General features: G+C 38.4%; 1 protein-coding gene across 1 annotated transcript in view; it reads right to left on the bottom strand.

Moving 5' to 3' along the window:
• Positions 1–27909, bottom strand: part of AKAP6 (A-kinase anchoring protein 6) — a gene marked incomplete at its 3' end in the record, with an annotated part of 214085 nt that overhangs the window by 91083 nt on the left and 95093 nt on the right. The window contains exon 2 of the mRNA XM_039247141.1: positions 9614–9971. Coding sequence (XP_039103072.1) covers positions 9614–9937 — 324 coding nt within the window. The remainder of the gene's footprint in view (positions 1–9613; positions 9972–27909) is intronic.

Below are 27909 nucleotides of genomic sequence, written 5' to 3' on the forward strand. Positions count from 1 at the left end.
TCTTTGCTACTAAATCAGTGAATTTGAACCTCTGGTTGTTTTGTGGGGAGGAAAGGGAGAATGCATTGACCAAGAGAAATGAATCCAAGAGCCTTTGCTCAAAATCATCTTCCAAGGGTTGTCAGCTCTAGCTGTGCAATGGAATCACCTGGGGAGTATTTAAAATGACTGATGACTGGTCCATCCCCTGATTCTAATGTAGTTGTCTGGAAAAATGGCCTGGTAAATGGGTTTTTTAAAGCTTCCAAGGAGATTCTACTGTGCAGCCAATGATAAGAACCATGTTCTCTATGAACACCATACGTGGAAATCCATTGATTTCTTAACATTTCTCATTATAGATGTCCATCTCTTGTTCCATCTACTTCCATGTTAGAATACTAGTAATTCATACCTTGGTATCATTTCACTTTAGTTAGATCACATGTTTCCGTCTTTGGTATATAAAATTTTTTAAAATTTTTTTTACGTTTATTTAGTTTTGAGAGACAGAGAGAGACAGAACATGAGCAGGGGAGGGGCAGAGAGAGAGGGAGACACAGATTCTGAAGCAGGCTCCAGGCTGTGAGCTGGCAGCACAGAACCTGATGCGGGGCTCAAACTCATGGACCATGAGATCATGACCTGAGCCGGAGTCAGAGGCTTAACCAAACGAGCCACCCAGACACCCCTGGTATATAAAATTCTGAAGGGGGAAGAGTGGGCAAAGTAGCAGCAAATAATTAAAAGAAACAAACAACAACAACAACAACCAAGTTCTTTCTCTAGTTCTAGGTAGCTGTGAACACCCCTAACTCAAAGGGATCCCAGGATTTCATTTACATCCCACTTCAAAACCCTCACATTCCTGCTGGTGATGAATTAAAATACACATAGTATGGATCTTCTTAATTAGAAAAAAGAAGACAAACAATGAGCCCCCACTCTCAAATCCATTTATCTTAAACATCTAACACAAGAAAGCCAGGACTTACTGTCTTATACTTTATAGACACCAAAGTTTCTCACACTGTAGAAGGGTGTGAGACCACTGTGCCAAAGTAGAAAGAATATTCAACTTAAGACTTTGTGAGCGTGGTTTGATTCCCAAGCTGGTCAGCTTCTAACCTTTCTAAGACCCAACGTCTTCATACATGATAGGGGATTATTATAAGGATTAAAAAATATTGTAAATAAAAACTCCTGGTTCATATCAGCTATTCAGTTAATGCTACTCAACTGAAAACTCTCTGGCCAAGGAAAGACAGGTAACTAGTATCTTGCCTCTGGTGAACTGCTCCAACAAACACCTAACTCCCAGAGACCAGGAAAGCTGATAAGTAGTGTTGCTCAGTGATAGTTCATCCTGGAATTATGTTATTTTTTTAATTGAAGTATAGTTGACATACAATGTTACATTTTTTTTAAGTTTGTGAAACAGTGATTAGCATCTCTCTGGGTTATGCTATGCTTACGATGAGTGTAGCTACCATATGTTACCATGGGATGCTATTACAATACCACTGACTATATTCCCTATGCTGTACCTTTCATTCCCATAACTTATTCATTCCATAACTGGAAGACTGTACCATACCAACAGTGTTTTAAACCCATTTTTTAAGTAACAAATCCCAGTAAGACTTCTCGAATCAAAATAATGTGTTTCTTCAGACTTTCCTCACTGGACTCACTTTTAAATCCTTCTATGATATTTATTACATCTATCTAAACTCTGTTTTCATGGTTTATTTTAAATTGTGAAGTCTATGATAATCCTCATCTTCCATGCTACTATTGCTAATTAAAAATTACACAGCTGGGAAATCTGGTGGACTTCACTGGGCCCCTTTGACAATTAATGTTCCCATTCTAAGCTCTGAATACATTAGTGTGTGTGAGTAAAGCTCATATATACTCACAAATTTTCCATAGTAGTATGTGTCAGAAGCTACCAAAGTTAATTTTTTTTATGATGCCTTTCCTAAATCTTAACCCAGAATACTGACTTGTGGTAGGAAACATGAGCTAGATCTGAGACTTCTAGGTCATCTCCCAAAATCATGATGAAGATATATTAACCACTCAACAATCAAAAAGTATTTATTTAGCACACAACCAGTTTTCTAGCATTGGATGTGTGAGCAGGGAAGTGGGGAGATATTTATTCCATGAATGAGATGCATTTTTCCACATAATTGGGTGTTCTGAATATCTAAAATTAGCCTTTCAAACACTAAACATTCTTTTTATATCATCCATTTTTATTGGTCAGTGACCCCACACACTTTTTCATAATCTAGGCCATAACCATAGGAGAAACTTGTCCACTGATAAGCACCATACTGAAGCTACACTCCCAAAACACTACACAATGAGCATCCTGCTTTCCTGAGAAAATACCCTCCAAGGAATTCACCTGAAGCATAAAAGAGATTCCAGCCACAAATCTGGGCTTGGGAAAATCAAAACAAAGTAATATCTTTATAACTACCAACAGAAAACTCAGCTTTATTTTCCAGTTTCCTGGAATTTGGAATATGCTTTTGGGGTTGCCAATTTAATGTACATTTCAAGTTGGTCATGTTAACATTAAGATCAGAATCCTTCAAGCTCCAAACTGTTAACCTCAGAATTTTGGTTTCATTCAGGGTTCCCTCTAAGAAGAATTTCTGAGAATCCTAGGGCATATTTTAGATGTGCCCAAGAATCAACCGTGGCTATTGCTCACTGTCACGGCCAGCAGACCCTGCACTTCACAGCTGCCACTCTGGTACCAGCCCAGCCTCCTCCAGCAGAGCTCAGCTAGTTACGCTTCAGCAGTGGGAGGAAGAGACCACTCTTTCCTCTACACCTGCTGTCCAAGAGGAGGGAAGAACTCCAGGCAGAGAGTCAGATGAGGGAGGTCCTCCAAGTCACACCTACAGCCTCTTCCCTTCCCTGTGTCCCCACACTGCCTGGCTGGCTCTTCAGGATGAGTCCCAGGCCAGAAACATGCTTTACCACAAACCACTACTCCTTTCCCTCCTCACTGCACTGGGACAGACTCCTGGCCCCATGATGAGAGTAAATTCTCTCCTAAGAGCTCCCTCATCCTAGGACTTCCATCACTTTCAGTCTATCAGGCCCATGTGATATGCCAACCTCAGATATAGAGAGAATTCAAGACATTTTTCCACCAAGCCCTCCAGACCCCACGTGAGTCACTTGGTATCTGGCTCATCTCCAGATATCAGGCACATCTCAGTCTGGATACAGCCCAGTCAGAACATCTTGTAAACAGAGTCTCTGTTTAATGTTCTAACTTTGAGAACCAGGCCCAAATCGAAGAAACAGACACAACTTCATTTGGAGGTGGCTGAGAGCACAATTTATCTAAAGTAGGCTGTTTGGAGGAGCTGATTCCAGCTAAGTCACATCAAGACTTCTATTTGTCATGTAGGCACATAATTTAGCCTATGCTAGCTAGTCTAAGCTTTCCCTCTTCCCTCTCATGTTTCCAGGAATACAAGTAATATTTTCTCTAAGAAGACTGTTAATCAGCAGCCGAGGTGCTGAATTTGCCTGTTTAGCATCCAAATACATTCATCCAGACAAGAAGTCTCAGTTAAAGTCAAAATCTGGTAAGATTCTTGGTTTGGTTTTCTTACACAGCACAGCCTCTAAATCCAAAAGAGGAGAGGGGAAAGTTTCTAAAAATGGTTCAGCTGGCCTCTCATACTTCTTAACCAAAGAATATCTGGAAGCTAAGAAGTAATTTATGTTGATTATATTTTCAGCTTAAAAAATAATGGGAAAACTACACAGTATAAAATATTGCATTGTTTCCATATTTTAATCTTAAGGTTAGATATTTTTATTCACTCTCTAGAACAATCACTTCTCCACCTGCCAACATGGGAACGTCATAATAGTGCTTTTTAGTTCATCCTAGGGGTTACAATAAAACTTCCCCTAAGAACTTTGGAAGTAAGGTTGATAAATACAGTTTCTGATAAACTCTAAGATCACCATAATGACCAGATGATAAGCAAAATTGCCTTTAAAGAAAAAGAATGGATTTGAGTCCAAAAGACCTAAGCAGATGCTTATTGACCAAAATCATTACCAAAGAAGGAGTCAAACAGAAAAGTAGGGAGGAGGAGAAGGACCAGGCACAGCTACTTATAGAAAAAAGCCACCTAGACTCTTCCATGCAGACTTTCTTAGGAAAGATGGACAAGACTTCTGAGTCGCTCAGATTCTCTATGATGAGAAAGTAATGCCCCAAATGTACTCGGGTCTTGATTCATCCAATACCTCTGTCCTGACTCAATCCCTGCCAAACAGCCTTTCTTATGTGACTTCTAAGGTAAGCCTGTCTATGGGGAGAAAAGGCACTAACCATACAGACTTGGACTCAACCACAAATGTGAACTGAGCCCCCATCAAGTACTTGCCTCTTGTTCTAGGAAACAGGGATAAAATGAAGAATTAGACATTTGAGGTCATTGGAGCTAATGCAAACAAGTAAACAAATAATTTGTTTATTTATTTGTTATTAGCTGCACTAATTGCAGCTAGTGATAAGAACCACTACTAAGTAAATAAATAAGCTGAATAATGGACTAGATAATTATTGGGAAAGAGGATGGGTGTTTTAGAATAGGGGTCAGGAATGGCTTCTTTGAGAAAGTGATGTTTAATATAATTAATGTTAAAATCTCCTTGTTTCTTAAACCATTCTATAGATTCAATGCAATTGCTGTCAAAATACCAATAGTATTTTTTTACAGAACTAGAGCAAACAGTCCTAAAATCTGTATGGAACCACAAAATATCCTGAATAGCCAAAACAATTTTGAGAAAGAAGAACACGGTTGGACGTATCACAATGCCATACTTCAGGATATACTACAAAGCTGTATGGTTCTGGCACAAAAATAGACACATAGATCAATGGAACACACTAGAGAGCTCAGAAATAAACTCATGATTATATGGCCAAAAATCTACAACTATGGAGGCAAGATTATACAATGGGAAAAAGACAGTCTCTTCAACAAATGGTCTTGGGAAAACTGGACAACTACATCAAAAGGATAAAACTGGACCACTTTCTTACACCATACATGAAAGACGGGTAGATGGGTATTAAGGAAAGCATGTGTGAAGAGCACTGGATGTTGTATGTTAAGTGATAAATCACTGAAACCTACTCCTGAAACCAATACTACACTATATGGTAACTAACTAAAATTTTAAATTAAATAAAAATAAATAACAAATAAAAATTAAAGCAATAAATAAATAGATTCAAAATGGATTAATGACTTAAATCTGAGGCCTGAAGCCATAAAACTCCTAAATGTGCAGTAATCTCTTGCACAATGGCCTTAGCAACATATTTATGGATATGTCTCCTCAGGAAAGGGAAACAAAAGCAAAATTAAAATATTTGGACTACACCAAAATAAAAAGCTTTTGGACATCAAAGGAAACCATCAACAAAACAAACAGGCAATGTAATAAGTGGGAGAAAATATTTGCAAATGATATATCTGATAAGGGGTTAATATTCAAAATACATAAAAAAATATACCACTCAACATCAAAAATGATAATAAAAATAATAATCCATTTAAAAAATGAGCAGAGGACCTGAATAGAGATTTTTCCAAAGAAGAAACACAGACAGCCAAAGACACATGAAAAGATGCTCAACATCACAAACTATCAGGGAAATGCAAATCAAAAACTACAATGAGATATCACCTTACATCTGTCAGAATGACTAAAATCAAAAACACAAGAAATAACAAGTGTTAGTAAAGATAAAAAGAAACTGTTATACACTGATGGTGGGAATATAAACTGGTGTAGCCACTGTGGAAAACAATATGAAGTTTCCTCAAAAAATTTAAAAACAGAAATGTCATACAATGCAAAAATTCCACTAATGGGTATTTACCCAAAGAAAACAAAACACTAATGCAAAATATATCTACATCCCTATGTTTACTGCAACATTATTTACAAAAGCCAAGAAATGGAAGCAACCCAAGTGCCCATCAATAGATAAATGAATAAAGATCGGTATATATACTGATATAGTTCACAATGCAATATTACTCAGCCATAAAAGGGAATGAAATCTTACCATTTGTGACAACATGGGTGTAGCTAGAGAACATCATGTTAAGTGAAATAAGTCAGTTAAAGATGAATACCATATGATTTCACTTACATGTGGAATCTAAAAAAAAAAAACAAATAAAGCAAACAAACAAAACCACAGGCTGAGCCTATCAGGAGCATTTTCCAAAAGCACTTCTCAACTCATTTTTTAAGTTAGACATCCACACAATGGCAGAGAAGACCATGGTAACAAGACATAGAGCAAGCAATGTGAAACGAAGTGTGAAGCACAAAAACAAGTTAGGTGAGGATAGCTCTTTTTTTTGTGCTTGCCCTTCACCAAACACAGTGCAGGCCCCACCTCACCCTTATCCTATGCCTAACCCTCTCCTAGGCTTGCACCTCCAGATGTTGGAACTTGGCTGCACCTCTGCATCACTGCTTGATGACAATCGAAACTCTACCAGGCAAAGAAAGAGGAAAGAAGTTTCTAGGCGAGGCAACAGGAAAAGTTCTGAGGCAAGAACTAGCCTAACATTCCTTTGGAACTTCAATGTGTCTGGAGCTTCACGAACAAGGAGAAAGTAACAGGATACATGGGCAGAACCAAACGGTGGAGCCACAGGAAGTGATTTTGGATTTATTATAAGCCAATAGGAAGCACAGAATAACACAACTTGATTTACATTTTTAAAAGATTTCATAGGCTAGTATGTGGAGAATAAACTGCAGGTGGTAGAGGAGACTCTAAAAGTAGCCCAGGCAAGCTTGTGGTTTGTCTAGTGAGCAACAGCAGTGTTGTGGAGAAGTGAATGGCTTTAGGTCATATTTTGGATATGGATCCACAGGACTCGTTGATAAGATAGATGTGTGGAATGGGGAGTCACACTTGGGCTTTGCAATTTGTAGTAATTGGAAAGATGGGGGGGTAGGAGGGATTAAGAGCTTTTCAATGAGCATATCTGGTTTGAGATGCTCACTTAAAGATACAATTAGAGATGTCAGTTAGGCAGATGAAGTTCCTGGGAAAACATTAGGACAGATATATAAATTTAGAAATTATCTGTGCCTCGATGGTCCTTAAAGCCATGGCATTCCCATCCCTGGGATGGTTATTTTTCATGGTAAATTAATAAACTGAGTTATTCACCAAGGCAGTAAGAGCCAAGCTGGGATGTCCCATAGCAGATGGCTGGTCTTGCCCGGGCTGGGTCTGCCCCTCTGCTTTGCCATATCCCTTACTTGAGAGCTGGCCAACAAGGTTGTTTGGTTGTGCTTTCACATATAAAACATTATGTCCAAGTTTCCCCTTTATTCTGTGGATCAATGTGGAAATGTGACAAATTGACATGCATTTAAAATTGTTTGAAATATATCAAAGTGTTTAGTTGGTTGAATAAAGAAATACCACACAAATAAAGGGGAAATTTAACTATATATGAAATTAGGAGACCAAAACTAAAGCCATATGTAGATTAAGTTTCAGTTCACTGACCAGAGCTCAATGACTTTGGGCTCAATGTGGAAGGGCTCTATTATTACAGAGTATTTGAGAACACAACAAAAAATGTTCATTAAGTCACTTGATGAAACAAGTATCCAAAAAAAAAAGTAGTGATAGAAACCCTAAAACTAAAGTAACATAAGACAATGTCAATTCATCCTTTTAACAGTCTTTGATTAACAACTATGTGATTACTATGTCGAATTCCTGCTCTTCTGGGGCTCCTTTTTCAGCAGAGAAGACAGACCACACCTTGGGACAGAGCTGGGTAGAGGCAGGCATCAGATGCCTTTTGACTAAAGTGAGAAGGTGACAGTTCCAATGAGAAAAAGACAAACAAATCACTCTAGAGGTGATTTCTCAAACACTAACCCTAACCCTGGCCAATTATATAAAAACTTTCCATTCCTGTATGAAAGTAAGACTTAAATTTTGATGTATTCTGTGATGTAACTAAATGAAGTTAACTGACTCATTGATGTTTTTAGGAGCCCTTAGCAGTATTTTTAGTGGAGTCTTCTGAAGTTATTTCCATTTCCCCTATTCTCCTTTAATCTTTTGCCGTCTTTTCTGTGGAAATCTGAAAGATTTGGGGGGAGCAACAGCCAACTTGCCTTACAACCCCAACTCTGTATTTACTTACAGGAGCAACATGTAAGTGCAGCATTAGAGGGAACAGAGGAGAGGAGGAATGAGGTGAAGCCCCCTGACTTGCATTTCACTCCAGCCTCAAGGAGAGCTGTTCCTTTAATTAAAGGAACCATATTTCAAGGACTGAAATGTATCACTCCCTATGACCACAGTGGGGAAATGGGCAGGCTTACACTGAAGCTAGTTCCTAGCCTTCTCTCTGTTATTCTTTTGCACTTTCTCCTTCCCAAGAACCTATGGAAAGAAGACCACCCAAGTCTGCTCAACCTGGGAGAAGCCCAGCCAGCCACCTTGCCATTCTGGCTTCTTTTGTTTTCTCTCTCTCACCCCCATTTCCATCCTTCTCTCTCTGGGACATTCTCCCTAACGTGGAAGATGGTCTCAGGATCTGAGCCAGCTCTGTTCAAGGCTTTGGGGCACATGTTCTATTACCTTAACTCCCCACCTTCTCTTCTCACACTGACGGCTGCAGCCTATAAACCATTTAAGTGTTAAGATCCAAGAATCTGTTTGGTCTTTGGTTTCAGGTCATTTAGGATGAATTCACTTATGTAAAATAATTCTCCTTAGGATCTCATCTAACTAACTAGAAATTTACATTAGGGTTTCGGGCCAATGCCCTGACTGGTGATAAATCTGCCTTACTTTGCTAGTCATTAACCTGAGCCTGTGTTTGCCTCGGGGACCTGGATAGGAGAAGTGGCTATGACAGGACCAGATTCATGGTACGGTGGGGTACCGAGGCCAGAATCTCTATTAATAGCACTCTTTACTAGCACCTCTGTTTCATGATCAACAAATGTCAGGCTTTTCAAGGACTCTAGACGCCACAGACATTTTTTAACATCTGAACTTGAGTGAGTTCAGATAAAAGCACCTTTGTTCTGCATGACGCATTGTACCTGGATGAAAGGACTCATTCTAAAAGGCGAATGCTGCCCTTCCCCATCATGCCAGAACCCACTGTTTACCACAAAGGTGGCATCAACTGCAACAGACGATAATAATCACATACACATACTCACAATCACAGCTCAGTTTGATGTTTTACCTGTGAGAGTCTTACTAAACATTTTATAATACTTTTATTCTTCATAACTGATTTCTATGACACTGCACCAAAATACCCTTCTCTTTCCCCCACCTGTCTGCATTAGCCCCTAAGATCACTTTGGTTCCAGATAACCAACCCATGTATTAAAACCAGGAAAGAATGAATTCTGCCCATGTGTATTGAACCCCCTATTCTGTTTTTCTTCCCGGACGTTTCCTCATTGCAAGTTACAGAATTCAGGCTCCAGGTGCTACGGCCTCTTTCAGACTTCTGTCTAGAATGGACCCAAGTCCAGAGACCTTCCTTACCTTTAGTTGAACTAGATGCACATCCACATGCTTGCTGTCTGAGTCCTGCTGGACTGAATAGGTTAGGTCACGGACCCTCTCTGAGGTCATCCGGAGCCAGGTCTCAATTTCAGGTAAATGGAGGACAATCTTCCAGTCAGCCCCTGTATGCAATGGGGGTGGCTTTTCATACTGCTGGTCAGAATCCATATCCTTCATTGCCTCTTCTCCCTCACCCTGCTCCACAGTTGGCGTCAAGTTGATGGCCATGGGTGAAGCATCAGTAGCCATGGGATCCAGGTCCTGTGACCTCAGTGGGGAAAGTGTCACACTCATGGTTAACATGGAGAAGTCTAAACCTTACTTCTTTCCAAAACAGCTGAAATGCAAGAGGAAAGAAGAAAGCAAGAGTCAGACAAGATTGCCAAATAAAGAAATCATACTTCGCAGCAGAAACAGGATTTCTAAATTAAGCCAGATTTCTAAATTAAGAAACCATAGCTCATGGCAAAAACAGAAGGAGGTGTTGTGAGTTTCTACATAGTAGCTCCAAGACCCAGCATATAACAGGAACACAAAACCATGTGGTACTGCCTACCCCCACCATCCATCATCTATCTCCTCATTCCTTACTAATAAAATCCTGCTTTTCAGCTGTGCATATTCCTGCCAAGATTTTACAACTACATTCCCTATCTCCATCACAGCAAGGTATGTACATGTGGCTAAGTTCTGACCAATGAGGTTTAAATGAATGTCTGGGAGAACTGCTTCAAGAGAGCCAACTTAATTAAGGAGGGGCCTCCTTTCTGCCCTTTTCCTTCTCCCTCTGCTTCTAGCCTGTAATGTGGACTTGATGGCCAGAGTTCCAGTTGCTGTTTCAGACCAGGAGATGCATTTGGGTATGGTAGTAGAGGACAGTAGAGCAAAGTGGTAGGAACATGGAACCCACCAGATAACAAGGAGCTACTGTATCCGTCCTAGACTGCTGCCCTAAACTTCTTTTACTGAAAGAAAAACAAACTTCTATCTTATTTTAGCCTCTGTTATTTGGGGCTTTTCTACCTCAAGCACCTAAGTATCATCTTGGCTATTATAACCAATACATTGACTACCTGGGATAACTAGAGAGGGAACATGTTCTAATCAACAAAAGCAACTATGCTGAATTCAGGAGAGGTTGCTCCTTTCTACAATATGTTAGATAAATAGATATCATGTAGTAATTCCAAACTATACTTTGCCAAAAAGTATAAATCAGGGATTAGTATATACAAAATACGAATTAACTATCATCTTAAATTATATTAATTTTGGGTTATATTGAAATTTTTAAAGGCTTCTAGAATTTCAAGAGTAATAAATTGCTCTTAAACACATATAACATTAAGATGTTAACTAACTACGTTTAAAATAATATAAGTGTAAGTCATAATAAAGTAAAGTTGTCTTTTAAGGTAAAGTTGATAAGCTTATTAGCAATCTAGCTTACTAATATAATAATCTAAGCTACTTAATTTATCTTTCTTCTAGCATTAGTCTAGCATAAAATGACAATGTTTAGGATCTTGTACTCTAAACATTTCTCTTTTTTTTATTATTTCTAGGAGAGAGAGAGAGAGAGACAGCGTGAGCAGGGGAGGGTCAGAGAGAGAGGGAGTCACAGACTGAAACAGGCTCCAGGCTNGCGAGATCATGACCTAAGCAAAAGTCGGACGCTTAACCGACTAAGCCATCCAGGCGCCCCAAAATATTTCAAATAGATATTATTTTTAGTTTCAGAAGCAGCTTCTACTCAAGGTAGTGAGTTTCTTTTTCCTTTTTAAAAAATATTTTTTAATGTTCATTTACTTTTGAGAGAGAGAGTTTAAGTAGGTAAGGGACAGAGACAGAGAGAGGGGGGCAGATGACCCAACAGGGCTCCCTGCTGACAGCGGAGAATCCAATGGGGGGCTCAGACTCATGAACCAAACCACAAGATCATGACTAGAGCTGAAGTCACCCCAAAGATGAAAGGTGGTTGAACAAAATATGAAATTAAATGTGATTGCCAGAAATTAGCCTATATTTCTTTAAATTCTTTTTTTTTAATTTTTTAAAAATATTTTATTTACTTCTGAGAGAGAGAGATAGCGTGAGCAGGGGAGGGTCAGAAGAAAGGGAGACAGAGAATCTGAATCAGGCTCCAGGCTCTGAGCTGTCAGCACAGAGCCCGACACAGGGCTCAAACCCACCAACCATGAGATCATGACCTAAGCTGAAGTCAGACGCATAACTGACTGAGTCACCCAGGCACTCCTATTTCTTTAGGTTCTTAATATTCACCTAGTAACAATAGCAAAATTATTTTACCTACAAAAGTAGAGGGAAGAAAATCAAGAAAGCTCCCATTTTGATCAGGAACATGTAACTTCCCAAGTAAAAACGGGCACAGAGAATGAAAAGACTTATTGAACTGAAAAAAAACCTTAAGAATAAGTTATTCCTATGACATATTATTTCAGAAACCTTCCAACACTGCACTTCAGTGCCCCCTCCCAATTTCTTGAACATTTAAATTTTAAATTAAATGATAAGCAAGTTTATGGATGAATTTTTGAAACCAAAGTTATTTGCAAAAATAAAATACTGTGTCATAAGGTAGGTTTATCACTTTGGTACCTGCCTTAGAAAGTGGTTTTAAGCTTCAATTCAAAAGCTTTCTCCACCTAATTGCAAGAGAGAGAAATCCATTCCCCACAGTTTTAACCACCCTTGAATACAATTTTTAAAACCTTACTAGACTTGGTTAATTTTTCTAAAGAATTTTTTAAATGTTTATTTATTTTGAGAGTGATGAAAACAGAGTGCAAGCAGGGGAGGGGCAGACAGACAGGGAGACACAGAATCCGAAGCAAGCTTCAGGCTATGAGCTGTCAGCACAGAGCCTGATACTGGGCTCGAACTCACTAACCATGAGATCATAACCTGAGCCGAAGTCAGAAGCTTAACTGGCTGAACCACAGGGGCACCCCTAGACCTGGCTATTATAGAAAGAGAGAGAGAGAGAGAGATCAAAACTCCAGGGCAATAAAAGTCCAGGAAGAGTGAGTATTATACTACTTATTCATACCCTAGCCTCAGACAGGCTCTGGTTCTGATTTCCCAAAGCACTTTCAAATTTTTAATCAATTCACTGCTTTCTGGGGGATTTGTTTAGAATCACAATCCCAAAAGGAATCTGATACACAAAGGTTAATAAAGGCTTCCAATGGAAGTTCACAGAACTGGTGATAAATGAAGAAGACATTGGTGTCACAGTGGTTGTTACCTCTTCGAAGAAACCAGACTCACCCAGGGCACCTGGGTGGCTCAGTCAGTTAAGCATCCAACTTTGGCTCAGGTCATAATCTCACGGTTCATGGGTTTGAGCCCCCCATCAGGTTCTGTGCAGGCAGCTCAGAGCCTGGAGCCTGTTTCAGATTCTGCATCTCACTTTCTCTCTGCCCCTCCCCTGCTCATGCTCTGTCTCTCTCTGTTTCAAAAATAAATAAAAAGTATAAGAAAGAAAAAAGAAAAAAGAAACCAGACTCACCCAAATCAGAAAACTAAATGCCAGGGTAGTGTACGATGAACTGTTTCAGCCACACCTACACACCCATTCACACACTCAACCCCAGATCTCTCCTAAGAGCCCTGCACAATGGAAAAATGATGCTTGGTCATTATGTTTTCTCTGAAACTCCTAAATCAACAAAGGCCTTCTCTGGAATACACATCCTACTGTAAACAAAAGAACATACAAAAAATTGGCTCAAAGCAGTTTATGTTCCAATATACAACATTTCCATAGATACTATCAGGCTGTGCACTAAGCAGACACAGTGCAGTTTTATGTGAGACAAGATGCTCCACATTTCTGGGTCTCAATTTCCTTCTATGTAAAATGACAAAAATTGGACGAGATGATCAGTGAAATCCCATCTGACCATAAGAATCTGTGATTACCTCGGGTTATTTTCTAGAGATTTCAAAGCCGTAGGAAGCATCCTGTCTATACTGAGAGTGTATAGATACCAAGTGCTGGCCCTCCATTTTACCAAAGCACATGAACAGCATCAATAGGTTTGTCCTCCTTAATGGAATGAAATAAAGTATTACCATGCAAATGTATTTTATAAATCATCATTAACACATTTTGTGTTGCAAATTCTTCCCAGAGAAGCACATATGGGAGATGTTCTCCTCTTAGGGTTTGAAATGAAAGAGACTGACAGCAGAGCTGTGGTTGTATATGTAGAGGACACACAGAATAAAATAAAAACATTAAACAAAAATGTAGCTGGGTTCATCACACATGAGTAAAGGCTAAGGAAACCTAACATTCAAGCCACAAAGCAAAATTTTCCTGTGTCTATAAAATTTCAGCCTGGATGTAATGTTTCCATATTTAACGGACCAGACGGGAAGCAAGAGAACTTCAGTATCTCAGAGAAAGTAAAGCAAAGCAGGAATCTGCTCAAGTTTTATTTCAATTTCTGTCTATTTTCCGTCTCATCTACTTTGCCACTGGGAAAGGAATACTGCCTGTGTTGTAACAGCATAGGAAGCCTGGAAAGCAGCATAAAATTGATTAATTATCCATTTTCATACAAATTAATTACTATAAACATTTATATTTCAGTTTTAGTAGCTCATATTTAATGTGCCCCCCATGGATAACCAATCTCTATTTTTGATGTTCACAAAATCACATCTGATTTCAAAGATAAATTTGTAATTTAAAGGAAAACTGCTACACATTGTAGAGACCTATAGTAACAACTTTTATGTATATTTTTCCTGCCCCTATCATGCCTATTCAAGCTTGCTTTCCCATTGAATTAATTACTCCATTTGAATGCAAATAGTAGGAAATTCAGCACAGGCCTATTATATGTTCTTCTAGATACCATAAGTTTTATATTCTTTCTTTACGAGGTATCTTGAAATGAGATTCCTTTCCAGGCACAGAAAAACATTTTTAAAAAGCCAGTAGGCAACTGATGATGTAGATGAAAACAATGACCCAAATATGCACAGGTGTCCACCCACCCACTCAGGTTCCAAAGATGCATGTGTGACAGGAGTGATCAACCAGCTTTTTGGAAACCAAAGACTTCCCCTTCCCTTCCCCCATCAAGGGCTTATCTGTGGCCACCTCTCCAGCATTAGAGATAATACCACCTTTATCCCAGCTGCTGTTAAAAATAACATAAATCAAATCCTTTACTTTCCATAAACCCAAAGAAGATTCAACATTTAAAGTGCAAAAGCGCAAGCAGTAAAGATTTAAAAGCTTTTTTTTTTTTTATATGTGGGAGGGCTTTTCCCACTATACTCTATTTATCATCCTATAGCAAGAGAAGAAACATGCCACGAATTGCTTACTGGCACTGACCCGTTCTGCTATCTTCCTGACAGTCCACAAGTTTTTAGCTGAAACCTGACGTTAGCAGAATGCATCCGACTTGAATAAGACACATTTCAACCAGAGAGTGTTCTTCTACCAAGCCAGGAGACCAAAAAATGCAGCCACACAGCCATCAAATCTGCCCACCTCTTTTTCCCTTCTCTAGTAATTTTTCTCTCTTAAATAAAAGAACAGAAAAGCCAGAAATCTGTTGTATGTACTCACTGTAAATGCTTTTGTCCCTAAAGGTCCTTCAGGATTAAGCGTCTGGCTCCTCCTTCTCCACCCCCCTCGGGTTCTCTCCCTGTGGCCAAATAAGATAAAGGTTGGTGTCAGGCCTGCTCCATGCCAGCAGGACATAGGTGAGTCTGCAGGGCACCAGCTTCATATGTCCTTAGTAGCCCAAATCTCCTACAAAGAGAAGGCTACTCTCCTGTCCCTATTTGGAAGCTAATGTATAAACTCCAGGCCTGTGCAGTTACAGTTAGGTCTTTTGCAAACAAGCCGTGATAAGTGAGCAGAGAAAAAGGAGACAGTTGCCAAAACAAGGATCACTATGGAAGAGAGTGTTTGGGTGGACAGAGCACATCCAGTCACAGTTCAGAAGAACCAAGACTATGCATATCCTAAAAACTGAGCAATCCTAAGGCAGAATAAATTAATAAATCTATAAATAAATTAATAGTACCACATTAACCTAACCAGCTGACAAAGCCAATCTGAGTGGAATAGGGTCAAGCACCCTTTCCTTTCTTAGAAGGAAACTGCTCTTTCCAAGTAAGGAACATCATCCTGTGTATCGTTTGAGAGGCAGTTTTACCATCAACTCAAACCAAAATACTTACCCTCAATCTTTCTGTGCTCTGCCTATTCCCTAAAAACAAGTGAGAGACGAAAGCATAATTCTGGCCAAATTAACAGATATGCTTGCTACTAAGCACATGTTACAAAACTGAGCAGAGAAAATTATGTTCGGCATCACTGAGTATCTTTGTTCCTCCCTCTTCATTTCATCCCTTTCATGTTCTCATAATCATCTGTCACAAATCCTATTCGTAGAGACACTGAATTTTGAAAGGAAAAAAAATTTCCACTGGAATGTTTTCTTTTTCTGTCCAAGGTTAAGCTCTCATGCTTTGACTGCATTAAGGAAAAAGAAATAAATGTAAGAGGTGTACCCTGTATCTGGTTTCAGCATTCTAGAATCAAACTCTGTGAAGAAAACACAAAAACAGCTTTAATAAATGGCTGAATTAAATGTCATGGCCTACCTAGACAAATGAGGCTCTAATTCATCATCTGGTTTTAAATCTTGCTGCCTGTGTACCTTCCTGGCCTCTTGTAAGGTGAAGCATTAGGAGACTTTAAAGGGCTCTAAGATCTTAAAGATGAGAGCCTAAAGGTTCCTGCCAAGTGTTGTTAGATTTGTTCTTGGGGGGGGGGGGGAGGCGAGAGTGTTTTTTGTAAGATGCTCCTAAGGAAGTTTCCATAATCGCTGTCTGCTTCCTCCTCCTCCTTGGCCCTCTTCCTGGCCCCAAGCCCTGCAGCACTCACCTGGAGTAACAAGGTTTAGTGAGATCACTACCATAACCCCAGATTAGTCTTACTTTCTAATCCTCCTGCCATAACAGAACAGCCTGCAAGCGGATAGGATATCCGTGAGAAGGACTTTGGAGGGAGGGAATGGGGCAATGACCTGTAAATCATGGGTCCCTGACAGATTTCTACAATTAAAACGATTTTCTAGGTGTTATCACTGCTGTTTCTTCACTCTCTTTTTTCCTCTTTAATATGTCCTCTGTGCCCAACTGTGTCCCCAGGCAGATGATTGATTATATCCTGCTAGTCACACAGAGACCTTTCCCAATCTCCCTTCAATCATGGCTAACTCCCTCACCCAGAGCATAGGGTCTTCCATCAGCCATAACACACTCCATCAAACCATCTTCCTTCCTTGACTTCTCTTCCTACTCTCCAGCCCTCCACTCTGACTATCAAAGCCTTCTCCTGTGGCAGGGACACCCAGACTGACTTGTGTAGTCATCATGCCTCCTGTGGTTTTTTTCCCCAACCACAGCAATAGTCTCTTGTCACTCAGAGATTCACTTGGCTGCATCAACCGGTCAGCTGCAAATGGTCCCCATGCTCATGAATGTGTGGACCTGGATTCAGTGATGAATGTTCATATTTCTTACTCTCATCCCAAGTTGCTAATAATTATCTTTAAGCATTAGGCAGCTACTTTCTGTTGTTCAAGAAAATGTCTTGAGAGGAAATGGATTTGTAAAACATTAATACATAATCTACACAATTGCTGCTCTCGTCAGTGCGATTAACAGAAAGAACTGAGAATCAACTTTATGTAAGGTGTTATGTATATATATATGACTCATCATATTTGCCCTCAAGGAAATTATAATAGGGACAATGTACCTCCCTCCACTGCCCCCCCCCACACACACACACTCACCCACTGATACCTATTATACAAGCAGGATGTGGGCAAACAGAGCCCTGTGAGGCCCCAGTGGATTGGGATTAATCCTGAAAGGAGAAAGAAATAAGAAGGAATATTTTCTGGATAAGGTAACATTTGAGATAGGCTTGTAAAAACAGGTATAATTTAGATGGGCAGGGATAGAAGGGAAGTGGGAAAAGAATTCCAGCCTGAGAGAATGCCTTAACACCAAAAAGTTAGGAGACTCAACAAATAACTCAGCACTGAGAACAAATGGGAGATTGATGGGTACCAGAAACAGACAAGGCTACAAGGTAAATTGTAGGCATAATATAAGAGTACTGCCAAGGCCATGCTATAGAGGAGTTTGGAATGAATCTCACAGGGAGCAGAAACTTGAAAAAGATTGTAAAGAAGAGAAATATGATTGCAGCTGTATTCTAAAATGGGATAGGAAAATTAGTGAATCTACTCTTATTTACCAAGAAAATGAAATGAGAAATCAGCATTATGAGAGGGCCAACAACCTCTTTTCCAGGTAGACTTCATTAATATAAAATGTAACCTTAAAAGCCTCTTTCTTGTCCAGAAAAGAGAATGCAAGGGAGAGAAAAAGAGAAAGAAAGGAAGCCCACAAATCTGACTTTCAGATCAGAGTAATTAAAGGAGTTCTGTGCTCTGTCCTACCTACTTCATTAAATATAAAAAGAATTCTCCATTTTTAGTGTTCCATTAACCCTAGTATCATAGATGTGAAGTGGAAATTTTTTAAGGATTATTTTATGCAATGTTTTTACTTTTTCCTGTTCTAAAATTATTTTTAAATTAATTAAAAATTAATTTTTATTAATTCAAACATTGTAAAAATAGATAACATTGAAGTTAAAAGATCCTTTTCTATTCCTATATTTTCATCTGCAGTCAGTAAGTGATAAGAGGCTATTTATCTTTTGCGACCTCATTATGTAAAGTAGAAAGGAAATGAGCCTTACAGGAACAGTCATCTTTAAAGATTCTGAGGTCTAAATTAGTTATCTGTATTAATGCAGCAACATACAAGTGTTTGCTAACTCAGTGTTTATTTATTTGGTGGTAATAGGTATTCTACTAGAAGTTGCTACTGACAAATAAAGTGAGAGTGCTGGGTGACTTCTGGTTAGAGATAGCAAACTGAATATATGTATCTAATTCGGCTTCCACCAGAAATCCCACTAACACCACTGCAGAGGGACTATTGCGGGGGGGGGGGGGAATTCTTTTTTTAGAATACACCTTCAAGAATGGGAGGAAAAACAACAATCTTTTGGGAAACTAAAAATTATATGAACAAGTGATAAATGCTGCAGCTGACTCAAGAAAGCTAAATCTTAAATGAGAAGAACAGGGGCACCTGGGTGGTTCAGTCGGTTGAGTGTCCAGCTTTGGCTCAGGTCATGATCTCACGGTTCGTGGGTTTGAGCCCCACGTCAGGCTCTGTGCCGACAGCTAGCTCAGAGCCTGGAGCCTGTTTCAGATTCTGTGTCTCCCTCTTTCTGACCCTCCCCTGCTCATGCTCTCTCTCTCTCTCTCTTTATCTCTCTCAGAAACTTAAAAAAAATTAAAAAAAAAAAAAAAGAAATGCCTAAATGAGAAGAACAGAAAACAAAGAACCAAACGGATTTTACTTCAGAATCCATTAAGCATTTTGGAATTGGTAGAACCAGGTACCTCTGGAAGTAGAGAAGGAAGAGGGTAGACAGAAAAATTAACTTTACAAAAAGAGAAGTCTGGCCTTTGTCCTGACTCCTAGCAGGTAACTTCTGCACCTTGAAATTTCCAGGATGGTAGGAGTATTTTTGTTATTTATTGTGGGTCCCTCAGAGCACACCTGACAGTTTACGTCAACAAGGTGACTCATGATGGCGGCTGGTCAGACAGAAAGACCGACCATGTGGTTAGGGAATTCGGGCCTTGGGCAACCACCAGGGCTATCATCCAATCAAACATGTACAAGTAATGAAGCACCAATACAAACTATAGACACTGAAGCTCAAGGAAACTTCCTGAGTTGTTAATACTCCATGAGTATTGTCACACATTAATGACAAGGGTGTAATTCAAGATTACATCCTTCTTGTAATTCAAGAAAAAGAAAGATTATCTGAGGATGTGGAGATTTTGCAGTTGGAACTTTCTCAGTCTCAGATTCCACCCTATCTATTTCTTCTTTGGATGATTTTGATTTATATTATTTTGCTATAAAAATTTTGTAATCACAAGCATAGTGTTTTTCTGAGTTCTGTGAGTTGATCTATCACATTATCAAATCTGAAGGAGTCTGTGAGGATCCCTTAATTTATAATCAGCTGTTTTGAAGTGAGGATAGCCTGGGGACCCCTGAGTTTGCAGCTGGTGTCTGAAGTCTTGGGCCCCTTGACAGCCTTAACCTTGTGCCCTTAACCTTGAGTGTGGCCTAACTCTGGGTAAAGGGGCACATTTAGATTTACTTTGTTTGGAAAATGTTTTAAAAGGAGTTAGAACTCTAAATCTTTCCTTATTCTGTGTTGCTGGGTGGTTGCTCCCACCCCCAGTGCTGGCAGAAGACTGGAGGTTTTTTCTCCAGAAAAGATCAATCAAAAGGTCTCTGGGCTTGGGGACAAAGTTGAAGAAAGAAGTACCTTGAAAATGAATGAGTGAGTTAACACAACATTCTGAGTGCTGAGGCCCTCCCACCCCCTTCCGGCCAGTCTTCTCTCCCAACTTGATTCTCCAAAGCCTTACCCTCTAGTCAAGAGACTAGAGATTCCATCTCCAATATATCTGATCACTCCAAGTAAACAAGATAATAAAACATACATATCACCCTACAGTGACATCCACAGTCAATAGGCCTGCCTACATATTCAGAGCATTCATTCAGCATTCTAGTCTCCCACTCCTAAATATGATCAAGCACTCAAGAATTAATGCAGATTTAGGGAAAGCTCTAATATGGATAACATGCCCAAAGTCAGCAAACAGAAAACCTCAACCTGTAGGAAACAGGTTCTGTAAGAAGATGATTTTGATGAAAAAGAAAGATTATCAGAGATAAAATACTGTATCCATGAAATAAGAATAGACTATTATTTTTAAAAGAAAAATTTTTGGAATAAAAACAAACTTTGGAAAAATAAAAATGTGATAGCAAAAAGGGAAATCTCAATACAGTGGCTGAAAATAAAGTTGAGAAAATCTCACAGAAAGTAAAACAAAAAATAAATAAATAAATAGACAGAAAGTAGGAAAGAAAAGGTAAGAAATTAGCGACCAATCTAGGAGGCCCAACATTTGGAGAATAGGAGAAGGCAAAAGGAAAGAGAAAGGAAAAAAATCATTGAAGTTTTGAAGAAATAGAAGGACATGATCTAGATTAAAAAGACCCATCTCATGTATAAAAATAGATAAACACTAAGGCACTTTATTTGGAATCTCAGAATATCAGGGAAAATTAAATTTAGGTTAGAGGTATAGGCATATACAAAGAATCATAACTTAGATTGCTTTGGATTTTTTAAAAGAAACTGTGATATGATTTATAATAAAAGCATATTTTTGGTCTATGTCCTCATTTCTAGCAGAGAGCTCCTAAGACCTGGAATTTCCTAAGCACAAAGCAATGAAAGTATCTTTTGTTATAGTAGTTGGTCTTTTGTCCTTGGTTCCTGAAATAGCACCAAAACCAAAAAGGTGAAGAGTGACCTTATTATCCATAACCAGTCCCTTTCAACCACACCTGACTTTATGTTAATGAGGTGACTTTTGCAAAGCCCTTATGTAAGGCGCTGCTTACCAGAGGAACCAACCATGATTAAAGCATTCAAACTTTCAGTCACAACCCTCAATCTCGGGAAGAAGAAAAGGGCTGGAAGTGAAACCAATCACCAATGATCAGTATTTAATCAGTCATGCTTATGTAATGAAGCTTCTATAAAAAACTAAAAAGATGGGGTTCAGAGAGCCTCCAATTAGTGAACAAAAATACATCCATGAGGACAGAAGCTCTTGTGCTCAGGACCCTTCTGTACCTTGTCCTATTTATCTCTTAATCTGGCTATTCATTCATATATTTTATTATTTTATTTTTTTATTTTATTTTATTTTTTTAAATTTATTTTTGAGAGAGAGAGAGACAGTGAGAGCATGAGTGGGGGAGGGGAAGTGAGAGAGGGAGACACAGAATCAGAAGCAGGCTCCAGATGTTGAGCTGTCAGCCTGATGTGGGGCTCGAACTCATTAACTGTGAGATCATGACGTGAGCTGAAGTTAATCGACTGAGCCACCCAGATGCCCCTCATTCATACGCTTTAATATCCTTTCTATCAAACTGGTAATCTAGTAAGTAAATTGTTTTCTTGCATGCTGTGACTGGCTCTAGGAAATTAATCACACCTGAGAAGGAGGGGTAGGAACCTGAGGAGGGGTTGAGTTATAGCCAGTCAGATACACAGGTAACAACCTGGACTTTATTTAGATTGACATCTAAAGGGGGTGGAGGGAGGGAGACAGTCTTGTGGAACTGATTCCTTAACCTGTGGGATCTGACACTGTCTTCAGGTAGATAATGTCAGAATTTAGTTAAAGTATAGGATACCCAGCTGTTATCATAGAACTGCTTGGTGTGGTAAAAACCACCACACAGTTAGTGATCAAAAGTGCCAGAAGTAGAGTACTGAAAATAGAGGAGACACATAAGAGTGTGTTTTTCGATAGCAACTATATTGGAAATTACATTTTCCTTAAGAAGGAAAAGGAAATTACAGCATAGAGGGACACCTGGATGGCTCAGTCAGTTGAACATGTGACTCTTGATCTTGGGGTCATGAGTTCAAGACCTATGTTGGGTGTACAGCTTACTTTTTAAAAATTTAAGAAATATAGCATAGAATTGCATACCAAAAGCAGTATAGATTGATAAACAGTACAATGTTAGGATAGAATAAAGATATTTTCAGATATTTAAGTTCACAAAAAATAATCTCCCACACACTTTTCTCAAAAGATATCAAAGTCTCTCTAGACACTCTCCCAAAACAAAGGAAACCAAGAAAGAGGAAGCCATGGGAAGCAGAAACCAGGAGACCTAGCACTCCAGGTTTATGAAGAAGGGAAATCTCAGGATGACAGCTGTATATCAGACAAGGAAGGCATCCAGTCCAGACGGAACAGGTCAGAAGACTCTCAGAAAGTCTGATTCAAACAGGTGACATTGAGAGAAAACCTGATGTAAACGAATATACTTAGAAGAGATTTACTCAACTGGTAGAGAATTGGGGGCTGAATTAGAGATAAACACATAGAAAACTAAGCAAATAATAACTATAAACTCCAGAAAAAATTACTTTATGTGGTTTAGCTAAAAAATTTACATTTACATCTTAATAATATAAACAATAAATGTTGATATAATCCAGGTCACAACATAATTTTGCAGGATGAATGAGAAGGGAGGAATTGTGAGTGTGCTCACACATATGCACATGCACCCTTGTGAAAGGGTGATAGAGAAATGGAATGGGGGCAAGCTTAATAAATTATCATCTTTCATTGTAAGAAGTCAACAGATAAATATAAGAGAAAAAACACATTTGTATGGAACCACAAAAGGGCTGAAACAATCTGAAAAAAGAAAAATAAATTTGGTGGTATCACAATCTCAAATTTCAAAAAAATACTATAAAGTTGTAGTAATCAAAACAGCATGGTTCTGGCACAAAAAGACACAGAAAATCAAGTCCAGAAATAAGCCCACACTTTTAATGTCAATTAATCTAAGACAAAAGAGGCAAGAATACACAATGGGGAAAAGACCATCTCTTCAACAAATGGTGCTGGGAAAACAGGAAAGCTACATGCAAAACAATGAAATTAGACTACTTCTTATGCCAAACACAATAACAAACTCAAAATGGATTAAAAACATAATGTGAGACCTAAAACCATATAATTCCTAGAAGAAAACATAGGCAGTACTTTCTCTGACATCAATCATAGAAACATTTTTTCTAGATATGTCTCCAGTGGCAAGTGAAATGAAAAACAAAAAAACAAAAAAAACTACTGGTACTTTGCCAAAATAAAAAGGTTTTGTACATCAAAGGAATCCATCAACAAGCAAAAGTTGACCTAATGAATGGAATAATATATTTGCAAATTATATATTTGATAAGGGGATAATATTCAAAAATATTAAGAACTTCTACAACCCAACACCAAGAAAACAAAAAATCAAATTAAAAAATGGGCAGAGGATGTGAATAGACATTTTTGTAAAGAAGACACACAGATAGCCAACAGACACATGAAAAGATGATCAACATCACTAATCATCAAAGAAATGCAAATTAAAACCACAATGAAACTGTCAGAATGGCTACAGTCAGAAACACAAGAAATAACAAGTGTTGATGAGGATGTGGAGAAAAAGGAATGCTTGTGCACTGTTGGTGGGAATGCAAACTGGTATGGCCATTGTGGGGAACCATTATGGAGGTTCCTCAAAAAATTAAAAATAGAATTATCATATGATCTAGTAATTCCACTACTGGGTAGTTACCCAAAGAAAACAAAAACATTAAGTCATGAAGATATATGCACCCCCATGTTTACTGCAGCATTATTTACAACAGCCAAGATATGGAAGCAACCCAAGTGTCCAACAACAGATGAATGGGTAAAGAAGTGGTGCATGTGTGTCTGTATGTGTGTGTGTGATGGAATATTACTCAGCGATAAAAAAAGAATAAGATCTTGCCATTTGCAAAAACATAGATGGACCTAGAGGGTATAATGCTATGTGAAATAAGTCAATCAGAGAAAGACAAATACCAATGAAGAAAAAGAGACAAAAAGGTAGCCTCTCAAATATAGAGAACAAACTGGTGGTGTGCCAAAGGAGAAGGTAGGTGGGAGGATAGGAAAATAGATAAAGGTGATTAAGAATATACTTATCTTGATGAACACTGAGAAATGTATAGATCTGTTGAATAGTGATTTAATACATTGCACATTGAAATTAATATCATACTATATGTTAACTATATTTGAATTTTAAAAAGAGAGACAATAGGAAGTAGCCATATAATTCTATTGTCTCAAGACAGTGTTTGGCACCAAAAAAATCAGTTAAAAGATGAAAAGCGTATGAGGTTCCTGGCTGGCTTAGTCAGTTAAATGACTGACTCTTGATCTCAGGTCATGATTTCTCAAGCCCGACAATGGGCTCTGTGCTGATAACATAGAGCCTGCTTGGGATTCTCTCTCCCTCTCTCTGCCTCTCTGCCCACTCATGCTCACTCGCTCCTCTCTCTCTCTCTCTCTCTCTCTCTCTCTCTCCCCCTCCCTCCCCCCCTCTCTCCCTCTCTCTCTCAAAAATAAATAAATATTTTTTAAAAGAAGATGAAATGTCCTGCCTCAGGAGAACAGGACATGGAAAAGAAGAGGATCTACTTGACTCAACTATTTGTGTGCACACAAAGAACTTAAAAATATCTAGAATAAGAGGTGCCTATGTGGCTCAGTTGGTTGAGTGTCCAATTCCTGATTTCGAACTGAGAAAATTATCCCAGGGTCATGGGACCCAGCCACCCCCCAACTCCCTCTTCTCTTTGGAGCATGAACCTGCTTAGGATTCCCTCTCTCCCACTGCTCTCTCCCCCAAGTGCACTCTCTCTATCTAAAAAATTTAACATATAGAGATAGAGTTTAAAAAATAAAAGAGTTTCTTAATTGCAGGACAGGGCTTTAAAACTCTCAAGTACACTGAGCATCTCTAAACAGGGGTACATTAATTCCCCAACTTCACGTGACTATGAAAATTATTAGTTTTTAATTTTTGGTGGAGAATATCACAAGTCTGGGTGAGGCGCTTGGTTGAAATACTAAATTAAAATTGCACCTACCCATCTCCTAAAACACTACGGTTTTTAATACAAAGTGCTTACTGTGACTCAGTTCAATAATATGGTTGTATTTATTCACTCAAACAATCCTTTTAAAAAAGAGCCGCTTCCTATAAACTAAATCTGATCTCATGATGAAAGCCACAGGTGATTAAGTGATCAAGTTAGAGGTGAAATTATTTTATTATTTGTTCCACAAAGAGACACATGCTGAAGCAAACTTTTATTTTTGAAGACAACTGAATCAGAGTGAAATAACAAATAACGAATTTAAGCCAAATCTTTCAACTAATATTACATTCCTTTTTGCTATTCATGCTGCAACATGAGAACACATCAAATAACTACCCATACTGCCATTCTTCCATAGACAGAAGGCTTTTTACGGGTGGTGAACTCTCATAAAGACCAGGATTTTCAAAAGCATTATTTCCTATTCACTATTATTTCCTACCCTCTCTAACCTCCCAGACATGTAAGAATGATTTTTTTAAAGATTTTGATGTCAGATTAAAAAAATACTAATGGGTGATGGCAAAGGCTCTTAATATCCAAAGATCTGATGTTATCACAGATCCTTTCTCTGAATGTTCTTTATTACAGAAAGAATAATTAAAGTTCTGGTACTAAGTTTGCTTTTCAAAGAAACAATTTTATCTAGGCAGAATCTGTTTTTTCAAATATATTACAATGGTTTTGCTTAAAATGCATCATATTCATTAAATACTGTCAAACATTTCTGCGCAACCAGTCATCTAAATTGAAAGTGAGTGTCTGATAAAATATGACTTGTTCTGACATGAATCAGTGTTTTGAAAAGTAATTCCTAGAACAAACAAGTTATATATCACAGACCTTCAAAGAAAAATAAAATACATATTTTATAGTGAAAAGTATAGAGACAGTATAAGCTCATAAATATTTCTGTGCTGTGTATTCTGGCAGACAATAAAAGGCTGAGGCATGAACCAGCTTAAGCATAAATTCACCTTCACTGAATTTTTCTCTTTTTCCTAGTAAACTATCTATTCCCTTGCTTAATGAAATAAATAGCAATATAGAAAATGCTAAGTAAGGGCTAATTACTTAAAAGCCTCTAAAAAGAACTCAGCACATCCTACATCAACTCTACAAAATTAGTTATAAACTGAGTATTACTAGATGCTTCGCCAGATTTTCCTTTCATCAAATGCAGAAAAAAACAATTTTGGTAATTTTTTCTGTACTCCTCTAAATCACAGGAGTACAAAGGGCAAAATGCTGAACAATGTAACAGGCTAACCCATATTCTCTCCCCTCTTTCATGAGAGTGCTAAAACCTAAGCTGAAAGCTAAGCCCTCCAACCATTTGATTTTATCACTCACCATGAACCAAGTCTAGTGGTGGCTAGCAGGGAAGAAAAGGAGCCGCACATTCCCAGAGAGGTCATCATTTCCGAGCCCTTCACTTCTTGCCCTACTTAGGTAAGTCTTCGATAAGCTCTATCATCCACACACATGAGCACCTGGCTTTCATCCAAGAGGGATTCAAATGCTTGAAAGCTGATGTCTCCTAAGCTTTTTATTCTTATTTTCCATATCTCTGTTAGCAACAGTTAAAACCGATGTGACACTCAGAAACAACTGGCCCTTCTCCAATAGGCTCCAGAAATCATCCATTTATAATTTTTCAGTAATGCTTTACAAACATATCATACATCACATGACACAGCTACTTTTGGTCTTAATTAGTCATTTGCAGTCAAATACAAATGAATCTCAGACAGATTCTGCTTGTCATAGCTTCTATTCACTGTGGCCTTTGCCATGATCCTGTCATTGTTAATAGTTCTGTATGACTCAAACACTGATTTAGATATTCAAGGTCCTTTGAACGAGTTTCTTGAGTAAGAAATGCCATTTATGCCTGAAAACAAATAATCCAGAATATTTTATTAACATGCAGCTGACTCACTTTTTAAATAAGAGCATTTGGAATGGCCCCTTAATTAAGCAGAAGTCTATAAAGTGAGAGTTTTATTTCATTTTTTAACATAATAGAAAAACAGAAACAGCTGACAGAATATGGTTTTCCTCTTCTACCATAATGTGCAAAATAAAATGAAAATTTAAAGAAAACAGATTCAGACATATTTATAAGGAGGTAGGAAGAATATGTCAGCCTGACAGTTTTATGTACACTATAGTTTTTAAAAAATGTATTTAACGAGCATCTCACTTTGACACTTTCCTGGGTAGTCTGGAAAACAAGTTCAGTCAACACTTGTTGACAGCCCACCCTCTAGGAATTTCAGGTCCAGGAAAGGAAGGTCTAGCACCTTCTATGTGTACTTCATTCTCAATTGAACTATGAGGAGAAATAGGTTGTAGAAAATTGATCATGAACATAAAGAATAAGTCTCTGTACTTTTTTAATCCATTTTTTTGTTTCCCCAGCCCTACTGAGCTATAATTGACATGTAACATTGTTTATGCTTAAGGTGTACATGCTGATTTGATACACATATAT

The sequence above is a fragment of the Hyaena hyaena genome, unplaced genomic scaffold (genome assembly GCF_003009895.1).
Source record: "Hyaena hyaena isolate Hyena2069 unplaced genomic scaffold, ASM300989v1 scaffold_291, whole genome shotgun sequence".
In the NCBI taxonomy this organism is placed as follows: domain Eukaryota; kingdom Metazoa; phylum Chordata; class Mammalia; order Carnivora; family Hyaenidae; genus Hyaena; species Hyaena hyaena.